The 27,201-nt window shown below is 36.2% G+C and overlaps 2 protein-coding genes across 2 annotated transcripts; one reads left to right on the top strand and one right to left on the bottom strand.

The window, feature by feature from the left end:
* Positions 1 to 1,236: 1,236 nt before the first annotated feature.
* Positions 1,237 to 5,844, top strand: LOC137730298 (protein MAINTENANCE OF MERISTEMS-like). Its single transcript, XM_068469364.1, has 8 exons — positions 1,237 to 1,459; positions 1,918 to 2,615; positions 2,716 to 2,913; positions 2,990 to 3,329; positions 4,149 to 4,246; positions 4,316 to 4,483; positions 4,756 to 4,848; positions 5,137 to 5,844. Exons 2-8 carry the CDS (start codon positions 1,956 to 1,958, stop codon positions 5,776 to 5,778), a joined length of 2,199 nt encoding a protein of 732 aa, XP_068325465.1. The 5' UTR covers positions 1,237 to 1,459; positions 1,918 to 1,955; the 3' UTR covers positions 5,779 to 5,844.
* A 1,892-nt stretch (positions 5,845 to 7,736) lies between these two features.
* Positions 7,737 to 26,465, bottom strand: LOC137727857 (nuclear pore complex protein NUP160). Its single transcript, XM_068466691.1, has 27 exons — positions 26,022 to 26,465; positions 25,792 to 25,924; positions 25,448 to 25,709; positions 25,214 to 25,274; positions 23,253 to 23,410; positions 22,814 to 22,899; positions 20,836 to 20,940; positions 20,630 to 20,724; positions 19,928 to 20,048; positions 18,431 to 18,613; positions 18,113 to 18,305; positions 17,444 to 18,018; positions 16,121 to 16,283; positions 15,759 to 16,033; positions 15,454 to 15,641; positions 15,217 to 15,293; positions 14,780 to 15,126; positions 14,329 to 14,397; positions 13,905 to 14,223; positions 13,423 to 13,551; positions 12,463 to 12,571; positions 12,314 to 12,385; positions 12,065 to 12,200; positions 9,316 to 9,423; positions 9,062 to 9,202; positions 8,160 to 8,333; positions 7,737 to 8,078 (listed from the first exon to the last, which is right to left on the bottom strand). The coding sequence occupies exons 1-27, from the start codon at positions 26,219 to 26,221 to the stop codon at positions 8,037 to 8,039; spliced, it is 4,521 nt and encodes a 1,506-aa protein (XP_068322792.1). The 5' UTR covers positions 26,222 to 26,465; the 3' UTR covers positions 7,737 to 8,036.
* Between the last annotated feature and the right edge of the window lie 736 nt (positions 26,466 to 27,201).

The following is a 27,201-nucleotide window of genomic DNA, read 5'->3' as shown; positions in this document are numbered from 1 at the left end:
ATGTAGAATCCATTTAGGAAAATGTGGTAAGACTAATGTTTATAAACTGACATACAGAGAAGGATTTAAGTGATGGAATTTGATTGAGCGACATTGGTGGCTTGATTTGTGATATTCTTGTCATCCCCATCAAACGAAATGGAACAAAATGAAGATTGAGTTTGGACTTGAGCAAGGAAAAGCGATCACGCGAGAAACCCTTAGTGAAAACATCTGCAATTTGATTTTGTGAGGAAGCATAGCAGGTGATCAGTAAAGCACCTTAAGCGAGAAGGTCTCAAATAAAGTGATAGTCAATTTCAATGCGACTGGTGCGGGTATGAAATACAGGATTAGCAGTCATCTTTAAGACGGAGACATTATCCACAAAAATGCAGGGTGGGGTGCGGAGTGGAGTCCCAAGTTCTGGAAAGAGATAGCAAGGCCATCGACTATCAGTGGCGGTAGTCGTAAGGGCACGATATTCAGCTCCAAAACTAGAACGAGGGACAATAGATTGCTTTTTAGCGGTCCAAGTGAGAATATTGGGACCAAGGAGCATTCGTCAACAATTTGTGAAAAAGACTTTATCGCAAATGATCATTGAAATTGACCTACTCAATTTAGATGGTCTATGAAATTGAAAATCGATTAATGTAGAACTTGTTTGGATGTACTTTTAAAATGGCTTAAAGCGTTTTTTGATGAAAATGTTTTAGAATCAATCTTTAGTAAAGAAGCAAGTAAATCATGAAAAAATACTTAAAGTGCTTCCTGAAAATGGATGCTTTTTACAGAAAACACCTCAAGTGCTTTGGAACCAAAAATATTTTCTCTAAAAGTGTTCTAAGTCATATTAAAAGCACATCCAAACGAACATGTAATCTCTGAAAATAGGTGTCACAAATTAATATAGTCATTCCGTCATAATTATGTTATATGCTAATTTACACGTAACTAGATCCTATAAATCTAATTAAATATTATCTTGTCAATTAAAATATTTAAATAATAGAAAACAATTTTATTTTTATATAATTAAAAACTTAAAAACCCAATTTGTCAAACTGACTGAACTTTGAGGGGTGGAATCAATCTTTCAAAGTTGGACTTTGACTGTTTTTCACCTTAATTTTTGACATAAAATTTCATAATATTAATTCAAAAATTATGCCAAAAACAATATAAAATGACGAAAACCATAAAGAGTCTCACCCTCTGAAGAGTCTTTTAACACTTCTCTTTTTAAAATGGTGGGATACCCTGATTGTGCTAGAAGAGTGTGTTGTCCTCCTTTGCAATTGAGCGCGCCTTCCCAAGGAGAATGAAGCACTTCTTTTTCTGTCTTCTCATGACATGATCACAATACTAAACACAGTGACATCTCATTTTCCTTCCGTCCCATACCCATCCACTCTTTTAGGCAAAGAGAAAAGACTGAAGCTTTTTGGCTGCGGTTCACTTGTGAGAAAAATAGCAGGTTTAGCTCTCCAATCCTTTCACAAAATCTGGGTCGTTCGTAAAAGTATATTCATGCATGCTTGATTTTTGTAATTTCTTGGATATGACTTTGGGTTTGCAAAAATATGGCTGCATGCATCTCCTGATTTGGGTTCTCATTATTTAAGTGATTGTGTTCTTCCTTTTGTTGTTCTGCATTGCTTCTCTCTCACATGCAAATGTATGCATCTCAGTGTTGAACTGATTTGGGTTTGAAAAATTGCAAATGTATGATCTGGGTTCTCATTGTCCCACTGATGAGATTTTGTTGAGGGTTTGTAAAAGATATGAATTTCGTTGTCAAATGATTTGGGTTTGTATATGTGGTACTAATTTGGATTTTTCTCTATGAAAAGTACCTGCTCAAGCAATTTTGCACTTCTTCTGTTGTAAATTAGGCTCCTTAAGTGCCTTTTCCACTACATGTTTTTTTTTCAGATTAGCCTAATCAGCCCGGTAATTCTCCAACGCAACGGATGGATGTTCACGAAGCACTGGACCTCTTGAATAAATTGGGGGAATGGAAGCTTGATGGAAGAGTTAAAGAGAGGATTAAAGACACTGGTTTTGATGGGTTACTTAAGCTCACTACTTTTCCAATTAACCATGATTTACCCCTATTATCTGTACTTGTAGAATCCTATGATGTTAGAGAGAGATGTTTCATTTTTAATAGCCATAAACTTTTTTTTGGTTTGGAAGATGTATTGTATATCACAGGGCTGCCTGTAGATGGTAATCCTGTCACCGGTATTGATTCAAGAGGTGATGAGCTTTGTATGAAATACTTGGGTTGCAATGGTATTGACCCAAGGAGTGCTGGTATCACTAGTTTAGAATGGCTGAGGGAGAATTTTGAGGTAGTTCCTGAGACTATTGATAAAGATAGTCCCGACATTGAACCTTATGTTCGAGCTTTTCTACTATATCTTCTAGGCTCTGTGGTTGTTCCTGATTACTCTCGGAAGTATGTCCATGTTATTTATCTTTCTCTCATGGAAAATCTTCAAAGCATAAAGGACTATGCATGGGGTGCTGCTTTGCTAGCTCATCTTCATTTTTCACTGGAGAACTTTAAGCAACTCTATTCACCTCGGCGAAAAAACATATTAATGGGACACACCTTTTCCCTTCTGGTAAGAAATAATTTTTTTTTTAAGTGTTAATCCATTTGTTGAATTTTCATGTTCCGGATCTTATCAACAAGTTTATGATTTCCTTATTTTCCTGTTGCAGGTTTTTGCAATGGAGCGTATTCCTAATCTGGTGCGGAGATTTTTGTCCAATGGAGTCAATCGGGTGGATGATTATCTTCCAACAAGTTTTCCTTTGTTAGCAGGATGGACCAAACTACTATGCGACCCCTCCAATACTCATGAAGAAACCACTAGACAGGAATATCTTCAAATGCTGGATGAGCTAATAGAGGATGATGTAAGTGTTTTTGCATTTGGCTTTTGTAAGTTGGTCCTTTCTTTTTACCTTCTATTATCTTTTTGTTTTCTTGTAGATTGTTTGGCAGCCATACAAAAGGCTTCCCTGTAATTTTCTTCCCGAGTATTGTGCCGGGCAGGAGAAAATGGGCATGTCTAGGACAATCCTCCTTTGCTATGAGAAGGCTGTGTATCATCGGCCCGATTTCAGTCCAAAGCAATTTGGCATTCAGAAAGTGAATACCAGTATGTTGCGCCCCCTTGTTGAGTTGGAATTATGTCCTAAGAGGGGTCGCAAAGGAATAAATTGGGGAACGTATAAAAATTATGGATGTTACAAGGAGGAGTGGGAAAATAGGGCCAGCTGCATCATAACAGAATCTGTTGAAGAGGGTCCTAACTCCCCTTCGATTGAAGGTGATTATCTAGTATCTACTGATTGAGTATTGCTAATTGTGATTCAATTACAGTTTTTTGTTTCTTTTCGTTTTTGTGGAAAAATTGCACACATCATCATCAAATTTTTATAATATCAAATCCATTTTCTTGTACACATGACGTGAATATCCTAATATCTTGTACACATGTGTGTGCCCTTGTCTACGTAATAGTTTGTTTGTTGTATAACTTCTTGTGTGCTTAATTGTGTGTCAATTATGCGTTTAGCTATTAATTACAGTTGATTGATCCTCTGTTATCTTCACCACTTGAAAATTGTTGCTAAGGATGCAATTGACACCAATATTGACGTGAATATCCTAATATCTTGTACACATGTGTGTGCCCTTGTCTACATAATAGTTTGTCTGTTGTATAACTTGTTGTGTGCTTAATTGTGTGTCAATTATGTGTTTAGCTATGAATTACAGTTGATTGATCCTCTGTTATCTTCACCACTTGAAAAATGTTGCTGAGGATGCAATTGACACCAATATTTAATAAAGCTAATTGCATAAGATTCTTAAGATGGTGCAATCTCAATCTTATATTTGTTTGAAAAATAAAGCCAAATCGTCTCTGTAGTTTTAAAATCTGTTAATACTTTCATAGGCTGAGGTTTTCTTTCATTTTATATGTTTTTGTTGTCTTTTCATGATTGCATTCGTGATTGATAGAACATTTTTAAGTAGAAAAAAATATGCTCGAGATGTCCAATTACTGTCAATACTCAGACCTAAACAATAAGCAAACTTGAATCCTAAGCACTCTAACATACTAACCCAAACTTGCATGCAGCGCTTACTACTTCGTCTTCTCTGGCCCCTGATGACCCTAATCCACTGTCTGCTAAGAGGAAGAGCGTTGACCATGTTGGCAACACACTCAAGGTTAAGGTAAGAATTTCTTTTAAGCTACAGACTTTGTCATCATATCAACTACTAACATTCATTTCATTGTTCCAGACACCGAAGACATCAGGCCCCCTTGTAGATACTTATGGGTCCACTAACTCCTTGGAATTAGGGAATTCTCTGCACGCAGACTTATATTTTGGACTTACTGATGCCGCTCCTATGGATGCGACTCCGCCTCCGTCGATGGGGATATTCTCAGTGACATCTGATCGGGAGGTAATTGCATTCCCTGTTTCTTTTCCTGTAGGATTGATATCATATTTTCTTGTCATCATATGAAATGTTAATTTTTTCTGAAGTATTGTTGACGACCTACTTATTAATCCAAACCGTGATGCCACCTATCCTTCCACTTGCCTAATTGTTTTCAACAACTTATCCGTCCACCTATCTTCTATTGAAGGAAATAAATGCTTTTCTTCAAATTCTAGCATTGCTTAATTGTTTTTGTGTGTTACTCTCCCTTAGGCTGATGCCTTAATTTTCAGGATCCTGCAACCATTCATCCCTCAAATGCAATTTCAAGCTTGCTGACTGACCTTAATGATTCAGGCTTATTTCCTCCGGCCAGATCACCCAAGGTTAACTTCTTTTTTTTTTTTTTTTTTTTTGTTCTTTTTGATTGAACAAACGAAATTATCTACACTAAGGGGGACGAGGGGGTAGGCTAAAGCCTCACAATGGGCTAGCAATAATGTGGTTCAAATTCGCCTTTGGCGAGAATCGAACCTAAGATCTCTCACTTACAAGTTAAGAGGAATATCACTAGACTGTAGTACTAAGTGGGCACCCAAGGTTAATTTTAGTGTTTCTTATCTTTTGTTTTTGGTTGCCTTTATTCATCAACTGACTTTGCTGTATCCAACTAGTTGTTGGATGAGTTGAATTCTTTACAGGACGATGTTAATGACCTTCTTCAGGCATCTATTACCCATCCTTCTGATGTTCGTCCCACAGCTATGCCAGCGGCCGTGGAGTCTGCCAAGGAGACTATCCGAGGAATCCTATGTCGAGGTTTCGATGCCTTAGCAAACTCTGAAACGCAAGAAGCTTTTCTTGCTTCTTCAGATGTTCTATTGTCATCCGGTGTCTTCCCATCTGATGATTTGAAGACTAGGTTGACAGCCTTTAGGAATGAGCTCCCGCGCAATGCTACTGCCTTTCTACAAGCACATGCAGATGTTGATACAGCTACAGAGTTTTCTTCTTTACAGGAATTCTTGGTCTCGCAAGCCGTCAAACTTCCTGCCCTGCAAGAACGCTTACACGTGGCTTCTGAGAAGATAGCACATCTTCGAGCAATATTAGATGCTGCCCTTGAGAAGAAAACGAAGATGGATGAGGTTCTCGCTGCCTTTGTTGAGAAGACTAAAACTGCCAAGCAGAAATTGGCCTCCATGCATCCTCAGGCAGCTGAAATCGAGTCAAAGAAGCGGGCATCCGAGAAGTTGATGGAGCAATTCAGATCCTCTTGGGTTGACCTTAGGACTAGTTTGTTCAAATTTTTGTGAAAACACACAAACTGAACATTGAAGTGGCAAATCCTTTTTAGTATATGTGGAAGTAACTTTTGTGTTTTTGCAAAACCTTTTTAAGTAGTTTCGGACACCGTTTATTTAGTTTTTCATCAAAAGGACTTTAGTATGACCTTTGAAGTGTTATTTCTTTATTCAAAAAATTAATTGACACTAGTTTAGTTTCCGTCGTGATCACTTCGATTTGCTAGTACTACGGTTTAGTAATAAAAACCTTAATAATTATCATAAGGGTAATGCTAGGAAGACGATTTGTAAACAATATTTGCAAATTAAATGATGTGTCTTCAATAGAAATGAGCATGTTTATCAACGCTTAAGTTATAATCTAATCATCAACTTTCATATCATTTAATTTACGCTTAAGTTAGTCTCCTTAGCTTACCCTTATCATAATATAAATTGCGAGTTCAATGGTTAGCCCAAGTACCTTATTCTTTGACAGATGCTCACCCCATTTTCTACTTTGAGGTATGTAGATTATCATTGTAAGGTTTTGTAACTCAAGTGATTAAGAATATTTATCCTTGCATTTAAGGTCTTGGGTCTAATTTTGATGTAGAAAAAAACCTGAAAATCACTCCACCAAGAGCAACGGAGCTTGCTTAATGTTGCTAATTGTGGATTCCACAAAGCAAATATATTTTAAGAACTAAAAAATAATAGAAACATAAATAAACCACAACTTCCCAAGGGACTCTCACCATACTTTAAAAATTACTTACAAGTTCCTATGTCGTTAAAAATAAATTAAAATGCCTTTATTACTTATTTTCCTTAGGTGTTGACTCCCGGATCAGATTCCCCCCTCCCCACCATCGAATGCAAAAAAAAAGGGCACTAGACATGCTGTCAGGCAATTGAACAAAGAGAATGAAATAGGATGGATATTCTAACCATATTACCAATTACATCATACTGATTTTGTGTCAAGCTTTTGTATCAATCGGCAATGATACTTTACCGAACTAAACATAATAGGTATGATAGTGGTTTTCAAAACTAATACCAACAGTATTACCGTACTATACCGAAATTTCATGTTTAGACGATAATTGTATTATATAAGCAGGGAAAACAAGAAACAAAAATACCGATGGCTACAAACTGAAGACTACATCTTGATTGAACTATTTTCAAGTAAATAACAAGTATCCTATTTATAATCAACTAAACCCTAATATCTTAATAAAAACCTAAAAAAAATGAAAAATAAAAACGAAAACTTAATTCTAACGACTGAACCTAAAATCCAAACAATAAAACGTCCTAAATATTAATGTTTTCCAACGCGAATGACAAAAACGAGTACTCCTTGAGCAGAAAATTTGTGGAAATATTGGGATTATCAGTTGTCTCTTCCAAGAAAAAAAAAAAAAAAAAAAAAAAAACAGAAACATAGAGTGAAAAAGATGATCAGCTAAAGCCTTCTCCTAATCTAATATGCTCTTTTATTTGTGAGGACTGAGGAGCTTGTTCCTTCCGGAGAACAGAGCAAAAAATAAGTCTTACCCACTTTCTACCCTCTTCAGGTTCGTTGTTTGCTTTGGTCGAAAGATAGCTTCTTTTTTTTTTTTTTTTTTTTTTCTTTTTTTTTTTTTTTTTTTTGAAGTAGTGTCAGGGGTGAGGGCAACCTTTGGCGGAACTGAATAGTTGCTCCTTTATGATGCAAAGGTAACAGCCTCGAATCGTGAAAACAATGTGCGTATGATAAACATTTTTCCCTACCGTCACAAAGCGATGAGATTTGTTGGCTTGGGATCGCCCTTTTTAAGTAGGGTTCGGGTTGTAACAATAAAGCTCCATTTCTGTAGTAATATGTTTGTGTATCTGAAAAAGTTATGGGTATAATGCACATCCATGATTTAGACTTTTTTGTGTGTAATTTCGTCCGAACAAGATCAGGTTTTTGAAGGGCAATACATTTCACCAGATGAAATTAATATCCGCTTTGAAAGTTTGATAATGTTTTGTATCTATACAATACAAGAAAGGGGAGCAGAAAATGTCGCCCACTATTTTCCAGTTGTCTTGAGAACTACACAGGCGATCGAATTTTTGGACTGAAAATACAGATGCTAGCTATAGTATACAGACGCTCCCGTCGATACCAATTTGCCATTGTAACTTGATAGCATTGCCTCGTAAGAACTCATGCATATCTACAATGCAGCTGATGCTCAACTTCAAGGTTGAATTCAAAGAGTGCCCATCTTGTTAGCTAAACGAATCTCTCAACTAAAAGCAGAAAGCGCATCTTCTGAGTCTACTTTTACCTGAAAACGACAGAGGAACCACATTGGTAAAGGTTAAGAGTTCATCCCCATTAGTAGCTGTAGATTGAAAATATGGCGTACCAGTTCGAGATGGCTCAGCAAAGCTCCACTTAACAAATTCTTGAGCTTGTTACATTGATCTACCATGTGACCTGAACTGATCAATTCCTCAAGTTGGCACCACAGACGCTGAACTGCTGTGTATGGAAACCAGACTGCAAATGGTCTTTTACGCTTGACTATGTCAGCCGGTCTCTGTAGAATAAGAACATCTTAAGTTAAACAACCAGCAGAAATCAACATGAAATCAGATGCTGTACCTACCATACTAAAGACATGCAATCAACACACTACTTTCGATTTAGTTTTTGTCCTATCGAGAATCTAAGGTACTTTACAATCAGCACAACATCCAAACAATTTAATCTCTTCTTTTCCTTAACTTCTCTATACATATATCATTCTAATGTTTCAAAAACTCAGGTATTACGCACAAGAACCACTTATATTTTGATGGAGGACTGTTATACAAAGTAATATGATAGGGGTATTACAAAAAAGAGGAATGCTAGTCAGGAGAGTATAAATGGGACTTGTTACCACCATAATTTTTGCCTTCCCCAGAGACTTATATATCCCATGAAAAAACTAGCAATAACCGATGTTTGGAGAAAAAAAGTCCCCCCACTACCTCATCAATGACTATCTATTACATTTCTACCCCACTATGAAGCCCCACGAATTCCCCTAATTCAATGGCTGCCATCACTCCAATCCCATCCCCTCCTCCCTCTTCACCCACACCACCATCATCAATCAAACCCACCATCATAAGCTCATACAAAGAACCTCAAACTACAAATAAACCAAGCTTCAGCATAGAAATCAAATAATGGCATGAATTTTTAAAATGTGAGGTTAATATCATGGGCAAAAGCAGGAATGCAGAAGCTCAAGATAGAAAAGAACAAGCTGTACTTTACCATTGATGCAAAGGATCCTATATACTCAAGCAAAAGATTTGTAGCTTCTCTGTATCGACCATAATCAACATATAATTGGAATAATAATGCTGGATTTGATTCTTGGCCTGTCATTCCCCAAGTCTTTTCCTTTCTTCCATCCTATCAAAACACAAGTCGGTCACAAGGGTATCATGTTTGAGAGAGAGAGAGGAATATAAATTTTTGTACAATGTGGCATCCTCTTTTATTTACAAAACCACCTAGAGAGTTACCTTGAACATCTTTACCAGCCAAAGAGGCAATTCGATTTGAGGATCCGTACGGAGAAGAGTTTCAGCAACAATTACTGGTAAACGGGCATGGAACACTTTATATTTGTCCTGCATTTTTTAAATACATCAAAAGGGAAAGATAAGGTGAAAAATGCTTAAACAAAGCAAAGAGACAAAAGGATGGGGAAAGGTGGAGAATGAACTAAACTCATTATAAACAATACGAGCAGTGGCAGATCCAGGATTTTAAACTCGGGGGGTCCCAATAATAAAGATCAAAAAATTTATAAATAAAAATAACATTTAAAAGTTAAATATAATACATTTCATTCAAAAATCATGAGCAAAACAACATTACAAGCTATAAAATCCTAATTCAAACGTCCACGACGAGGTTTCATAGTTTGAAAATGTTCCATGATAGCTTCATTACCAATACATGAAAAAACATATTTCTCAATGTAAACAACTAAGCTGTCACTCAACCATTGATCTCCCATTTTGTTGCGAAGTGGACCCTTAATGAAATTCATAGCGGAAAATGCCCTCTCCAGTGAAGCAGTTGCAACCGGTAAAACCAAAGCCAACAAGGTCCCATTTGCAAAGTATGGGAACTCATACTTTGTAGGCCTACAAGGTCCCATTTGCAAATATGCTCTTCGGACCTCATCTTGAATATTAGAAGGATAGTCCTTCATTCGAATTCTTTTCCCCGGGTCTCTCTCAAGATTATTAAAATCAATGTCACACTCATTTTGTCTTGAGCTCGAACTACCCGAACAAGTAAATGGTGCTATTGGCTTTGGCTTGAAAAATCTTTCCATATTTCTTATTTCTAAACTACACATTTAACCAAAAACACAAAACAAATACCAATCAACCAATAAACAAAAATTCCATCTAAATTTCAATTATAAAATGAGTATTCAAACATAAAACATATCAACAATCATATCAATAATAGACTAAAAATCTCCACCAATATCTAATATAATTTAATTGAGATTAGATTAGAATACCAAAAAACTTATAGTGGTGGCTTGGAGAATTGAAACAAGTGGAGGTATGATATTGGAGTAATGTAATTATAATATGGGATTGGGTGGGATTAGAAATTTAGGGTTTTGGTTGAATATAAGAAAGATGGGGATTAGGGGGAAAAGCAGAGGAACGGAACGGGGAAAGGAAAGGGACTCTTGGGAAAGATGGCCCATGTGGGGCTAGGCATATGGAATCAGGGACAATTGACAAACGGCACCGTTTGTCTCATTAGTTTTTAACAAAAAAAAAAGTTAAACAAATTGGCCAAAACACTGCGTTTTGGACCAACTTTTTTAAAAACGATGTCTTCTTTCTTCTCCCCCGCAGCCCCGGTATCTTCTTCTCCGTTGCAAGCTGCAACCTGCAGCACAAACCTCGTGTTCTCGTCGAGGGCTCCCCCGGAAAATTTCTAGCAGCATTTTAGGATCGCCGAGGGGTTCTGGGACCTCCCAGGTACCTCTGTGGATCCGCCTCTGGATACGAGTATACAATTTTCCTGACTCATTAACCATATTTTATGGACATATTTGACTTCGAAAAAAGGGTAGAAGCACCAGTAAAGGCGCCTCAGCTACAATTATGTTGATAAAATAGGAAGAGAATAAAAAGCATTAATGAAAATTTGGTAAACCTAAAAGACAATAAACAGAATTATATGACAGAACTATTAGAATATAGGAAGTGAAAACTTTTAATTTAGGAAGCTGGATCACTAAACACACTAGGAATCAGAAAGGGAAAGATAAGATGAAAATGCTTAAACATTCTTCTATTGACCTGGCCGAATCCTAACCCATTTTTCCACCCACACTCACCACATGGGGCTAACCCGAAGGGCTCAGTTACAATATACAGCCCCGTAGAATTTGAGTATAGGATTATGAACATAAATAGACACTTGATGCTTTGAGATATCCATAATAAATACAACCTTTGAAAATAAGTTCATGGTATTTAAATCTTTAGGTAAAGCTCCCATTTAACAAAAGATTGTAAACCAAAAGATATTAATAGCCACCCATACCAGAGTCAACCCGCCTATCAAGTCCAAATTTTAAATTCAAACAGAGGAAAAAACACCACCCCTACGCCTATCAAATCCGGTTTTTAACTTCAAATCACATGACAAGTAATTTAAGATCCTTTTTCGATATTTATACAGATTGAAAGTCTTTCTGGATATTTAAGAGCTTTCTTTGTATTTTTTTATTTTATAGTTTAGCAGATATTTCAGGTAGTGTGGTGTGGTCCATCCCCACCATTTGTGCAGCTATTTCTTCTAAAAATAATTTGTGATTCATCTTCAAAATAAAAAGACAAGTAATTCAAGTCAAAGTACTTGTGAACTCAAAAATGTAAAATCAATATTAAAAAATATCATATAGATGTCAGTGATACCTTCTGAGAGAAAATAGAACTAATATGTAAATAATGCAGGTGCACGTTCAATCATTTTCTTTCTTGTTCCTTCTAATTGGAAATACACCATTAAAATCTTTATATGTAGTCGATCATGGCATTATAAGAGAAATAACCAGCGCTGTCTAAGAGCAAATATAGACCATACTTATTATTTTCTTTTTCAATACTGTGAAATTAGAACCTAATCCTTCTTATCATTCATAAAAGTTTCCTTCTAATATTTGATAAAAGAACGTTGAGGGTTAAGAAGAAGCTTAAAAAGATTGAAGACGCCGAAGATACATACAAGATAAAGCTCAAGAGTTCCCCATTGATTGATTCCCTTGGATTGTTGTTTTGTAGAACCCACATCAGGTGAACTATGAGCAACCACTTCATCCATTGATGAAGTCATCAGAAGACCATGTGCTCTGTGATCATCCCTGAAAGTTATGCATCACATCATTTAGATTCAGTTAAAAATAAATTAGTACAACATCAGGATTGTACACTTAGTATTTAAGCCAAACGAATATGAGGAAAATATTTATCTTACCCAACCCATGAAGAATCAACTCTATGTGAACAGCATTTCACGGACATGGCAGAGAAAACTCTTTCCAATCCCCTGAAGAAAAGAAAACTCCAGGTTTTATGCATTACAAAGGAAAAATAAGGTGATAATATTATGATATAGACCTATACCTCTTTAACTCTGAACCTTTGAAGAATCTTAAAAGGACTGTAAATGCCATATCATATAAATTCGCCTGGATCAGGAGATCAACAACCTCTAGTGGTGTTTTCTGGGTTCCTGAAGGAAATCATGGATATGTCAACAATTAATAAACAAGAAAAAGAAAAGGGAAAAAGCAAAGAGCAGAAACAAAAGAAAACAATTTCTTCCAAACCAGCTATGAGATGTAACATGGAGCAGCATGGATATAGTGGGATACATTGGCTCTCTCAACAAAAAATGCTTAACATACATTGTAGGGTTTGTGAGAAGTGTTTAAAGGTGATAAGTTACAACATTCAAGAAAAAAAATGTTGCAGGGAACTTTTGGAAACAAGAATGAAATTTTGGAATTTGGCTACTAATAAATGGCAAGGAAAAGAATATTCATGATTGCTTCTAAAAGTGTCATGAATGGAACTGTGATCACTACTGACAATATAAAGAGATTTAAGAATAATAAATTCTTTTCTGGTGGCTGCAACGACTTGACCATTGTAACAGAAAGTTCAAAGGTTGGTGTATGCTAGCACTTCATTCCAGATTTTTCATTTAAGAGACATAACCTATTAAATGTATACGCATAATTATTCAAAATAATATTTCCATGCACATTAGAATTCAGTTTTGATTTAAAAGAATAAAATATCAATATAACTGACAATTCTGGCTAGATTTCCTTTACCATAAGTTAGATGTGAATTGTGCAAGTTTGAAAATACAAAACCTTGAGGTAAATAATTAGTACATTGCTGAATGAGATAGCTAACTTTTTCCCTTATTTGCAGATATTCCAACAGATTAAATGGTTAATTAGTATAATCCATGGGAGCATCACACAAAAAGGTGGAATAATGTTAAGGATTGGTAACCAAGATTTATTTATGGGGAATCTTGTAATAAGAAATTAAGCTAAAACAGAACTTTACCACTAGATGTAGGTTTGAGATGTGCCAATGAAAGCAAATATTCTGCAGAAGTAAGCACATACTCGTCCTCCATCTTCTCTATACCGACATAAGATTTCCATGTTTCAGGATAAGCATTGTTGCTGGCACCTACAATAAAAAGTAAACCTGTTAACTGCTTCAAAACAGAACGGTACACAATGCAAATGCGAACCAAGATAGATTAGATTGCTGTATATGACGTACATATCTATGTTTTTGTATGTATACATTCATGATCTCTGACTGGTGAACAAAAAAATCCATCCAGGAAAGTACTTGATAGGATATCAAATCAGCCATTGAATTATGATCAAATTGTTGGTTAGCAAGAATTTTTTGCTCATAGGTATGTAGCAGCTAAAATCATGGGTACTTAATTTATCAGATACATATGGTAGTAAAGACTCGTAAGATCAATTAAAGATATAGAGACAATGAAAACAGGTCGTTGCATTATTTACTCTGTTCATCTATTGCAATTTTGGCCTTTTTACTTGGATAGTGCTCGTTGTGAAGAGAATTTATCTCAAGTAGTGGATCAATCCAAGCATAGACAGGATGAACAAGATGAAGTGCATTGATAGCAGAAGAGAGCCCATTCAGAATTTCCTTTAGTGCCAATGACGTGTGCTGGTAATCTTTCAGAGCTGTTTCCGTTCTCAAACGAGCAGAATATAGGTACATGTAGCTTGCTGCTTTTCTCCAGTTATGTCGATGCATTTCAAATGCATAAAGCAACTTGTATAAGTTTGGCTTTGCTAAAATATCTGAACAATCTGCCTGCATATTTAAGATAGCAAAAAAGTCACCAGGACATAAAAAATGCAAGAACCTACATTAATAATTCGAAATACAGTACCAAATTGGCTCTAGATTAGACAATACCTTCCTGGCAAGCTCGTGCTCTACCTTTTCTGTAAGACCAATAAATGGTAGCTGACCACCACAAAGAATCTGCAACAAATGACAACGCAGGAAAGTTTAGTAATAAGAAAGACATCATCAGAGAATAAGCCTAACTGGTACAAGCTCGCACTGAAAATTTGAAAAATAAGTTCCATACCACACAGAAAACAAAATATTCAAATATTTTGCCGAAAAAAAAAAATATATGACAAAGCACAGAGTGAGTAGAAATCATTGTAGCCATCAGAACAGATTGACATAGTATTAAAACATTATCGACAATATCAATGGTGCGCCCATTCTATATTCAAGAACAAATGTCCTGCACAGAGAATTTCTGTATGGGTAATATATTGCAAATTAGTAAAAACAAAAACTGGAAAAGAAAGTCACAAGTAAACAAAAGTTAGTTACAAGTTCGAATAAAAACCTTTATGGCACCACGGTCATAAAGAACAATTATCAGACGCCTCAAGCAGATGTACTTGCTCTCCTCATCTGGGTTTGAAATTATTGAACAATATGCATCATAATAGAGATTAAGATCTAAAGTAAACTTGAAGACATTTGCCCAAAGTCGTCCTTTGATAGTATCCACTGATTCATTGACTAGGTCTCGTCCATGCAGCTCATCTTCTACGCTAAAAGCTTCCTCAACTTGCTCAAGCGCGGCGAGAGCAAACTGACAAGCACCTTCGCTAATATTATATTGCTCAAATATCTGCATAGCCCACTGATAGTAATGAAGTCTCCATGCCGAAGCTGATAAGCTACCAGCTAAAGAGAAAGGTAAATGAAAGAGTTATTAAAAAGGGCAAAACAAAAGAATAATTAACTATTTAATATATAAAAGTTTAGTAAACTCACTGAAACCAAGGTTTGGTAACCCCGCTTCCTGAGGCAAACCCTGTAAAGCCTCGGATGACCCTTTTCCAGATGAAGCTCTGTATAGAAAAATTAAACTATAAGTCTTTATTAAGAAAATCAATGAGCTATTTTTAAGTGCAAATGAAAACATTATGCAAAAGAATGCACATAGAAAACCCTTCTAGAGTTACCTGTACAGGGAAGGTGACAGTCAAAAATTTATAAAACATAGAATACCTGAAGAAACAACGAACAGCTTCAGTGACTTTCCTCTCTTTCAGCAATCCATGCAACCCACGGTGTGCCTGAGCAAGGAAGCAGCACCCTAAAAGATGATGAAGTATGCACCATCCTCCCTCTGTATCCTGGATACTATGAGATGTCTTCTCCTTTTGTAAATGTGCCTCCACAATTGTGAGTAGGCACTTTAAAGATTACAGAAAAATAAAAAAAACAATGATGTCAAGTCCATGGTTAAACAAAAGTATTCTCAAAGAAGAAAAGTTCAATGGCTAGTGGGAAACTGTAAGTAGAGCAATAACCTCGACGGCATCGTATTGCCCATGCCTTAGCAGGATCAAAGCAAGATCTGTTGCACGGCTGAGGAAGGTAAAGGAATCCCCTGTGTGGCCCCAGATGATCCAGCTAGCAAAGTCCCGCATTGAAATAATAATGTCATTCACATCTGGTATGTCTCTCGAGGAATCACGACTCTGGTCTCTGGAGGAAGTTTGAATACTTGGTAAGAATACAAAAGCCAGAGTGAACTCGCACTTCCCAAGCTTCTCATTCCATGTTCTTCTTCTCATGTCGCTATCTGAACCATGGACAGGGATGATCATCAGAACAATATTAAATCAGCAAAATTAGAAAATTAAGGACACATTAAGATGCATGACCCTACCAATTTGTAACAATGAAAGCTGAGAGCTGAAATCCTCAATTGCAGCTGATTCAGACGGTGTGGTGGCAAAGAAATGGATAAGAAGCCACTCAAAAATGATTTCTTGAATCATTGGAATCAAGTCAAATTGAATTTTGGATACATCATCATGAAGCATATGAATCTGCATGCAAAACCCAAAGAAATTTTAACACGTCAATTGATCAAATTTTACAGGAAAATGATACCCTTACCATGGAATAAGGAGTTGTAAAAAATGAGAGACTAAAAACAAAATGCTATTAAAGTAAATAAACTGCTTAACTTGACAAAGTGAGAACTGCAATAGACTTAATGATCAAGGTCGTGAATAAATTAAAGATGCAATGTAAAGTATGCATGCACAATTTTTTAGTATAGCTTGATCACAGAAAGATCTCGTGAAGGGTTTCTAAGAGAGAGAAAAATGAATCCAATTCCAATTTTTATATTTAGTCGTTGTTTCTTTAATGAAGACAATGGGTAATTTAGTTGAGTTGCGTATTGTATTTGTATCATATTAATATAAAGTCCTGTACTTTTTTTATGCTTCAAGAAAGAAATCAAATACTCACCCTTATTTTCCTGCAGAAGAAACAAAAATCTGATTACATGCATTTAAGATTACATAGCAGTGGAATCCACTCAACAGTATAGAGCCAGCTTGGCGTGTCTTGAATTAGGAAACAAGAAACTCCCTCGTATATTTTGGACTTGATTTTGTATAAAACATGAGTTAATGGCAAGAATTAAACATTTATTTTGATGAAAAATTAGTTTTGGGGTTCTTTTGCAAAGAAACAAGTTGAGGACTTGTACTAACATTTTTCTGGATTAAATATGTAAAGTTGGGGTAATTCTCTCTTTCGAGTGTGTTGGCCAGTGAGAATCAGCCTAGTCAATGGTCCAGATTCGCAGTCTAGCAACATATCTGCTTACCTCTAATAAGTAACGGTTTGGTTTGCTCGACCCTCTGTTCTTTTTTTGTTGTCTGGTTGTCTTAAGCTTTCTTGATGAATCTTTAAAACTAGACTTCTTTGCTACTGCTAGTGTTATGTGATATTACTTTTGCAATGCAATAAAATCTAACTTTAAAAACAATCACAATAATGCATACAACCGTGCGACATGCAAACAGGGAACACCAACATAAACATACAAATAAATAACGAAAATACTTGTTTCTTAATAAAAGAATTATAAAATAAATATAAAAAAAAAATATCTTTACATGTAGTAGGTCTTGCTAAACAGAATTGAAAAACAAAAACAAAGTAAAATAAATAAAAATGAAAAGAAACTGACCTGCCCACTAATGCTCACTAGATAGCTTAGAAACAGAAGAATGTCAAGGGCGGACTCAAACATAACCTTCGCAACTTGAGAAGTAGCCTGGACCAAGATGGAAGCATTGATATCCAAGGACATTTCAGCATCAAATTTTGGCATCATTTTCCGAGGTATGAGGAATTTTAGATACTTCTCAATCACATTTAAAATACGACTCCATGTGCCAGATTTCTCGTACAAGGCATGAAGAGACAACAGCATGTCAATAGAAAATTTCCTCAAGTTTTTATGATCTGCCAAGGTTTTCTCCCATGCAAAATCGGGTCCAAGATCTGATATATGAAGCATCGCTACCGTTGAACTATATCCAGATTCTAAAATCTTCAACAGGCGAGGAGTAATTTCCTCAGCTGAGATAACTCGCGGTGCGCTAACAAATGATTCATAAAATATAGCAGAAGCTGTCTTTCCCAATTGTTGGCTGACATTAACAACACATCTGAGCATTTCAACGAGCACCTCAAAGTCAAGAGCATCATCAAATGAATCCAACTCAAATCCAGCAAGATCGCCAAGATCATCAGAAGTACCTATACAAGTAAAACAAAAAATATTATGTCTGAAAGCAGAAACGAAAACTTAGGATCTATCTCTATTCAAATAAAGCTAGAATAGCTAACATACCAGCAATAAGCCGCTCAATATCCTCCGAACAACGAAAAAGAGATACTGAGTTCGTTCTGATCAAACCAAAAGTTCCTCTGTAGGAATCAAGAAGCAAACCATATGGTGCATTGCTCTTGCACCAGTTTTGGAAATAGCGAGAACAGAAATTTTTCCAGCAGCAAACTATTGATGTTGAATTGTCATTCACTCCCTAGACAACATACAACATACAATGTTCATCAGTTTAATAGCATCTCCGGGTCATTCCAATCCCCTCCGGGGTGTTACATGTGTATGTGTCTGTGAGAGTAAAATAATTAAAACTACAGGGCATACCTCATTTTCAATCAGGGAAAGAATTTCCTTCTTCAACATATCGGCTGTTAGAGAATGGAAATCTGAATCACTCCAGTGCCTATTATAATCCAGTAAGGTTAAGCGCAAAGCAATGTTATGATGAACCCCAGGAAGAAGCAGCCTGCGTAAGTAAATCGAAGATACAACTGGTACAATATGCCCCTGCAGAATTTGCACCAAGAAAAACACATAAGCAGCATATTTAACATAAAATAGCTTCCAGCATGGCAACAATTAGCATCTTACATAAAAAAAAAAAAAATTTGTTTAAAAATATTTTGTATAAATGTTTGAAGTCAAATCATACACTGGGTTAAACCTTCATCCCAACTATTATATCTTATCTACATCTTCAAAAATTCTTTGGGCTAATTAAGATCTGCCAGTACATACCCAAGTAGAGTAGACATCCTCTTAAGAAATATAGCTAATCTCGTATTGTAGTTCAATGATCCAAAACGTGTAATGTGTAGGTCCCATCCAAGGATCTTTTCGACACGCACAAACACATTAAGTAAATAAAACAAAACTGAAGGCTTCAAGACCAAATCCAGCACCCACTCAACCATATCTTCAAAAGAGAATGTCCATTTATTTTTTAACCCAATTTTATTTTATGCCAATTAGTCATCTAACAGTGATAAAATAAATAGATGACAGTTTTTACCATAAATACTGAAATGATGAAGATATCAAATGTTTTAGACAATTTGACTCTGCTTGATTCAGACCATTCAGGGCAATGTACCACATTGTCTGGTGGGCCCTGCAATTGGTTCTTTACTTCTATCTTCGAAAGAAGATGTCTACATTAGAAGCTCTCGTACATATTTACTCAACAGTTTGTAGATAGCAGCCTTTTTTTTTTTTGCAGAGTGTTAGGTTGTGGAGCTGCTTTACTAACTCATGATTAGAACCAATGGAATTGAATTCAAATCTCAGCCAATGTTTTCCATTCCTGACCCAGTGAACCCACCATCTGTTAGCTTGATAGAAACGTTCAGCCGAGTTCATTTTTATCTGATAGCTTATTCAAGGTGCAATCTCTCTCTAAGATAACTCACTAATCTTGACACGTAAAATCTAACAGAGAGATTTAGCACATCAATACTCAAGAGAATGAAAACACTGGTTGGGATTAAAAGAAGAAAAAAGAGGGATATTCAATCCGAGCAGTTCTTCTAATCCTGTGTGGTTACTAAAGCCGGTCTGCACCAACTCCACAGCTTCGTCCACAACAGAGACAACCTATTAAGTAAAGGCATCCATATATAAATGCATATGCTGGTGGCATGTGCGTTCATCACAATAAAATAGTGACGACGTTTCTGATTACATTTTATACACCGGGAGAAGATTTTCCAGCTCTTAGTAATATCAAGCTGTAAGACAGTAACCCTGACAATCCTGGGAAGAGATAGGAAGGGGGGAAGCCTTGTCTATTAACAATAAAATTTAACTGATACAAACATCTACCTTTGAAGATGACAATATTGAATGCGCCAGCAAAAGAAGGTCATCTGAAGAATGGTCAGAACTTTGAAACAACTGATCTGCAACAAAGTCCTCCTGCAAAGCGTAAGAACATGCATCTTCCCTGGAGATTTAAGGTTAAGTCAATCATACATTGAAAAGACAAGCATTTACAGTTGACCAAAAAAAAAGATATGGGTTTGGACTGCAGATTCCTACATGGTTTTACCTACAAAAGTATACATTAAAAATAAATAAAAGCAAAAGCTCAAACAATCATGTCTTGAAAAGAAAAACACAGTGTGTGCATGAAGAAAGGCATCAGCTGACCAAGCCAATTTCATAAACAGAAGTCAGAACTGGTTATATAATATTAGAAGGTACATACATACAATTCACACTTGCATGAAGTGCCACCATCATGATGCCCTAAGTTGAAGAATTCAGACTAGTTAATGTACTTAAGTTTATTGCAGCTCTCATAATAGAGTGCTCTCATTTGCCAGATAATATCTTCCTAGTTCATCTTTTTCCTCCCTACTAACAATTTATGTACAAACAATACCAAGGTGTGCCCTAGGCCCCTAGCACAAAGGGAAGCATTCAAGAGAGACCAATGAAAAGGAAAAGAAATACAATGCCACCCTAGGTAAGAAAAGGACTGATACAGAGTCACTAAAGATTAACAGGGACAAATTCACTTACTTATTGACATTCGTCAACAACTTGTGAAGCAGTAATCCATTATTTGTCAGTATGCATATCTTGTCAGAAGTAAGTTTGACATCAACCCATCCAGCCTAAGAAAAAATCAAATTAATTGCACATATGGTGCAATGAATATAACTTCAGCCAAAAGAAAGTAAGGAAGTGGGATTGACCAAAACAAAGAAAAGAAAAGAATTATTTACCTCATCCAATTGGATATTTTGTGCTGAAGGTTCCAGCATTATAACGAATCTTTCCTCAAAATGACAACGAAAGCTATATGCACAGATCGTCTCCGAGCTGATTTCCTTCATGATTGGCCCAAAGAATCAATCAGAATATCAGCAAACAATATAATCATAATCTCTGGATTGTGTCACTAATTGCATATAGAAGATTCCTCAAGTCATGCTACAGAAAATATTACTAACTTATACAGTAAAACCTCTATGTGGTCAAAATGTTGGGACCAAACCAATAATATTACAATGAGGTAATATTACAATGAGGTTGTTACTCAATAGAGGTGTAGTTACTAGGGGTGGTTCGGTATGGGATCCCAAACCAAAAATAGGATCCCAAATCCCAAACCTAAAATTTTTGGGACGGAAATTTGAAGACCAATCCCAAACCAAAATTTCGGTAGTCCCAATTTTCGGGATTCCTAAAATATTTTTGGTATTTCGGGGTGGTTCGGTATTCCCAAATTTCATACAAATTGAAAACCAATCATTCATTCCAAGTCAAATTAACATGTAACCAAAACAAAATAAGTAACAAACCCAAAAGCAAAAAAATAAGTTACAAACCTAATATGTTCGGAAACTAATAATACAATTTTTTTATTTTGTGTTGAAGAAATAGACACATTTTGTGGGAGGTTGGCGATAAAGGGCTATGGTTACTACCTGTAGAACACACCAATTATATTGCTACAAGTAGTTCGCAACAATTCAAATGTATAATATACATACACACACACACATATAAATATAAATGTATAATAATATATATAATATTTATTTTCGGATCAGTATGGGATTACCGAAACATCGAGGAGACAACACCAATTCTCGTACCAAAATTTTGGGATCGGTTCGGTATGTCATCCCAAAAACTTTGGGAATTTTGGTTTGGGACTTTTTTTATTTGGCATCGGAATTTTTTTGATTTGGTTTGGGATTTTCAGGAATTTTTTCCAGCCCTAGTAGTTACATAATTTAATTTTTCACTTGGTTATCCTTAATGAAAGTTGTATGGACTATGGATTCAAAGTATGACATTAGTAGTGGAGCGTGTCAATTTCCAAGATGAAGACATTGGGAAAAGAGTCTCAAATACCTTGGTGCATACATGTTCTAGTATTCTCTATAATGCTTCTCTTTCTAACTAAGTTTTATAGACAGTTAAACACACATCTAAGTAAGTTTTATAGATAGTTAAACACATACAGTACAACCTATGCAATGACTTGGTGCTGAAGCCAAAATGTCTCTAGCTTTGTCTCTAGCTTCCCAAGCATGTTTACATCTTCAACTAATTCAGTTGATGCCCGCAAAGCTCGGAGACGAGGCATCAACTCTAAAGAATAAATCATTGTCCCATACAACATTAGAGAAATATTTTACTTCATTTGAAATATTTATTGTCACATTCCAAATTTTTTTCCTTATTGGCAATTAATACTATGTGGAGGCAAATTCCTTTAGACGGGACTTTGAAAAATTATAACTTGTTATAACATGGAACTTATACTATATATAACTGGCCCAAGTCTTGGGATTGAAACTTTTTATGACTAGATGGAGGTTATTCCTATCTAGAGTATCACTATAGAGATTTCTAAAACTGCAGTTAGTGTCAATTTCCCTAAATCTTTCTTTTATTTTTTGGGGAAAAAACCCCCTATAAGCATAGAAAGGAGGAGAAAGGGAAACATTTCCTCAAACCCAACATTTTACTTCCAAGTTCAAATTACATAACAGATTACCCTGTTCATAATTTATTTCACAAGTTTACCCTTAACTAGGACTGACGTAGAAAACAGTTTAAGTAGCAAAAATAAATAGAAATATTTGTAAGTACAAAAAGACGACATAGAACAGTATGGAAGACATATCACAATGGAATTTCACCATCAATAGAAATTCAGATTCATAGCACTTATTTCACATTACGTACCGAAGTCTGCCTGTAGAAGATTGCCAAAGGAATAATGTTTGAACCACTGTCAACATGACCAATCCATAACCTTTCCAATGTAGCTCCTGGAAGTAGATTCTTTGTTAAGGAGAAACAATTATATGTTTTACTAAATTAGAGAACAAAAAGTTATACAAGAAACTATGTTTCCATATATACACCAATTCTTTTGAAAAAAGAGACATTATTGTAGATCTTCTAATAAATAATGTGCATACATAAAACAACAACATTCTCATCAAAAAAATGTTCCATCTATGCCAAGCAATGCTAGATTTAGCAGAAATATTCCCTGTTAATAAATTTTGCGTTTCTATCCCCCAAAAAAGAGCACCTATATACAAATGGAAAGTAGATGGACAACATAAACAAGTAGGTATTAACAATCACAAAATGAATGGGGAAAATCAATACTTGCCTGCCAGTGTCGAACTGTTCATGTTATTACTAAAGATCCTGCTATGACATGAAAGATCCCATACCCGTAACATCCCATCAGAATGAAGCACAAATACAAGTGGCTTTTCATGAACGAAACATATCGCCAAGTCTTGCACAGCTGCTATCATCCTTCCCCTGCATTATATGTTCAGCTATATGTATTCAACCACATTTCCAGGGGATAGAAGAGTAATTATATATATACATATAGCAACATAAAACTCTATAGTTCAAGAAAGAAAACTGAAGTGTTACTCGTGTTTTTGAGTAAATATTTTAGTCATTTATCAGAATATGCAGAATATGCTACAATAAACAACACAACTGGCATTTCACAGATTGTAACAAAAGATCCTACTTCCAATTCAAAGAGGAGCAGACCAAGTTAACTCATAGTATTATCTTTTCTATTTCATTTAACCTACAGGATTCCAAACATAAAAACAGTTATAAACCAATAAAAAGAAAAATGATCGCATTTTGGCATTCAAGAATGGTAAATTCACGGGATAACCACACAATGAATACTCAAATGCTACTTGGGATTGGGAATTGTTGGTATAAGAATTAGAAATGAAAATAAATAAAGAAAATAACCTGCATAATCTGCAGCCTTTGGCATCCAGCTTTGAAGTCAAACAAAAGCTTAGTGGCATGATACAATTAGAAGGATACTTAAGTTACAAAAGACCGTGAAAAAGATCCAGGGGCTAATATATCGTAATATTATGTATATATAAGTGGAAGCATTGATTCTGGTCATGTGGATGTCTGATTTGACAAAGCTCCCATTTCATTTTATCCCCAAGGGAATATGTAAGCAATTTCATTTCATTTCACATTTTATTGTTTAATATGACCACATGATTCCTAGCTCTTCTCACCCGACAATATTAAAACCTTGATCTCTAAAATATGCCTCCAACATCAGTCACAGATTGAAGTATAAACTTGTTTACAGCATATGAAGCAAATGAGTTCAGAGCCATGTATACTTGTATATTGTTTTAATCAAACAAAGCATTATAAATGTCAAATAAATAGGCAAATAAATAGGCTATATGTTACACTTAAAACCATTCAGTAAAATTTAAAACGCAATTTTTTGAAAAACAGAAAATTAATTTCAAAAGGAAAGCTGCACAGTAAAGTGAACAAGAAATCCACCAGGAGCAGGAAGAAAAATAACACTAATACAGAAAGTTACGGCTGTGAGAAAAACCTAGAATAATTCGGACACTGCGGCCTTCCAGTCTAGTATAATGGTCGATAAAGATACAAACCTGAAATTAGAAGATGCAGAAGTCCAACGTGTTGCCTAATGCTTGACCTTTTCTAATACCTCTTCCACTTCCAACCCCTAACATCTTCAAAAATTTGCTGATTTCTTTCTGACCATATAGCCCAAACAATACCCAGCACCAGACAGCCCCATAATAATTTAGTCCACCTGGTACTCTAAACTTCTTACTCAACGACTTCTCAAAAAAAAAAAATAATTCTCGCTCAACAAAGCAAAGTACTCCTCTGGCGCCACCCAACAAACATTAATCACATTAAATCAAAGATCACCACAGCCTCCAATTAAAAGGATACCGGTGTGGACATAAATATGATCTCAAACATTAATCTTATTGCATAAAGCACACCGGTGGACATAAATATGATCTCAACCTACGTTTTTGGAGTAATCGCAAGTGTTGACCCTCCCATGTACCAACACCAACCAAGCCAAAACATTTGAAATTCAATTTAATCATCTTTGGCAACAAGTTAAGATTCAATTCGCATAGACAAGAACGATCATCCACAAGCATAACTTCAATAATTACTTAAAACAACTTATTAAATAATAACAAGTAACAATAAGACAAATATGTATGCAAACTAAATGTTTTTACTTGTGAGTTTTTCTGGTAGTATAGTTAACAAGCATACCTTGACATGAAACCCCACAAACGACCAATTCCCAATTCATCCCGCAGCTCCAGCGCAAAACCTATGGGAAAGGGAGAAAAAATTTAGAATTATAGGGTGCAATACAGCAGCATGCTTAACACCAAGTCCAAACCACTAGATTTATGAAGCTGAAGGAAAGCATGCTTAAAGCAATTGAATGGTTACAAGGGCACACAACACAAGAACCAGACAGCATGAGGAATTTGATAATACCAGGAGCAGTGGCATCAAGTGTGCCCAGTTGGAAACAAGCTATGGATCCATCATCCCTCCCAACGACAAGGCACCCAGATGGTGTTCCTGCAGCACTTGTTACTGGTACATAGGCGTTCATATTAAACTTGGCAACCTCGTCCTCCCGGAAAACATAGCGGGATACATAAGTAGAGATGGGTCCAAGTTTGAAAAGGTAAGCCATCCCCGAGACAGTCAATGCATAAACCAAGTAGGGGTGGCTAGTAAAACCCATATCAACCTGCAACGCACATAACAATGTATGACTCATTTTCACAGAGAAACAATACAGTAAAGTAGAGTGTAAGAAACTAAATTCTTACCTCACTTTTACAAACACGAACCAAGGGAGATAGCGCTTCTGGAAAAGTGATTCGAAGTCCGACTTTGGGGAAGTCTTTGGAAGCACTGAGCTCGAATAACTCGAGTTCGTGAGAATGGTCCTTGTGAATTCTCCTGTTACGAGAGGCATAACAAATGAACAATGTATAAAAGAAAATGCACAAACTCGAAATAGGTAGAGAGAGGGAGGGGGGGGAGAGAGAGAGAATACCATATGAGATGTACAGGAGGGTCTCCAATGGCGACCGAAGAGGCGATATCGTCTGTAAGAGGAGGGACACAAGTAGTAGCAGCAGGAATATCAGCATCAGCGGAGGCGTCAGAAGGAGGAGCAGAGATCTCAATCCATTTCAATGAATCGCTGCCGATGATTGGGACCTCCATGCCTGCCAATGACGACCTGCTTCCCATCTTCTCGTACTAATAACCCCCCAAAACCCTAAAACCTAAAACCCTATTTCGGGAAAAATCTTCAAGTCAGTAAAAATGAGTGGGCAACTCAGGCGGCCCAGTAACCCGACGAGGTGTACCGGGTCCTTAAGATGGCGGTGGCGACTCGGCGAACGACGCCGTAGTTCAACTTGGCGGAGGGCGGGAGAAGCAGAAGACTAGTGGTGGCGAACAGTGAAGTGGGGGAAAATGGGTTTACATTATGGCTTACTTGTTAATATGGAGGGATCCCATAGTTCTCAAGGGCTAATATGGGCACATGACCCGAATAATCAGGGTTGGGTAATAATTCCGAGTCATGCATGTGAGTTTTTGTCAACTAGGGGTAATTGTTTTCTTGCTTGTCTCACTTGCGGAAAGAGGTTTTCTTTTACTTTCGAGACATAGTTTCAATGCCGCCATTCGTTTGATAGATACTTGTCAAGCAATTAGTATCATATTTGTCGTTTAATAGAACTTGACTTATAGTGAATCGGTAGCACTGCAAGAAAGCTTAAATTTATGATGTGAGGAGCCAAAAAATAGGTTGTTTTATATTATTGTTGAGGGCCAGGCTCTTGAGGATAGACTGTAAGTTGCATTACCAAAAGCCAGTGTTTTCACGTTTGATTGTGGAAGGGGTTCCAAGTTGCTTATTGGTGCTGTTAATGGAAGCATTTTGGCTCCCTAGAAAACTGAAAACCTTGATGGTTAATATCCAAAAATTGGCTTGTCAAGTTCAAGATATTGTTCTTCGCCATGTCTTCCATGAAGCAATTTTGTGGCAATTACTCTCTCCTAGATAGGTCAAAATTCTTCCGAGTTTCGTATTTGGTTGGACTCGCTCCCCTCGGGTGCTCGTTTGAGTTGGTTTTTAGGATAATAGTGGTTCGAGTTGCCTAAGAAGCTTTGCGCGGTAACTTTCTCAATAAGTTCGTTTAAAGTTGAAATTGTTCGCCTTC

This window comes from Pyrus communis, chromosome 3, assembly GCF_963583255.1.
Source record: "Pyrus communis chromosome 3, drPyrComm1.1, whole genome shotgun sequence".
Classification (NCBI taxonomy): domain Eukaryota; kingdom Viridiplantae; phylum Streptophyta; class Magnoliopsida; order Rosales; family Rosaceae; genus Pyrus; species Pyrus communis.
This window is presented reverse-complemented; position numbering and strand designations above follow the sequence as displayed.

Bases quoted from the DNA above. Each gene is read 5' to 3' on its own strand.
- LOC137730298 (XM_068469364.1), top strand. From the start codon at position 1,956: ATGGATGTTCACGAAGCACTGGACCTCTTGAATAAATTGGGGGAATGG. The intron at 4,247-4,315 runs GTAAGAATTTCT...TCATTGTTCCAG, and splicing joins GCAACACACTCAAGGTTAAG to ACACCGAAGACATCAGGCCC. The intron at 4,484-4,755 runs GTAATTGCATTC...CTTAATTTTCAG, and splicing joins CAGTGACATCTGATCGGGAG to GATCCTGCAACCATTCATCC.
- LOC137727857 (XM_068466691.1), bottom strand. From the start codon at position 26,221: ATGGGAAGCAGGTCGTCATTGGCAGGCATGGAGGTCCCAATCATCGGC. The intron at 25,710-25,791 runs GTAAGAATTTAG...TGTGCGTTGCAG, and splicing joins TTCGTGTTTGTAAAAGTGAG to GTTGATATGGGTTTTACTAG. The intron at 18,019-18,112 runs GTATGTTAGCTA...TTACTTGTATAG, and splicing joins TATTGAGCGGCTTATTGCTG to GTACTTCTGATGATCTTGGC.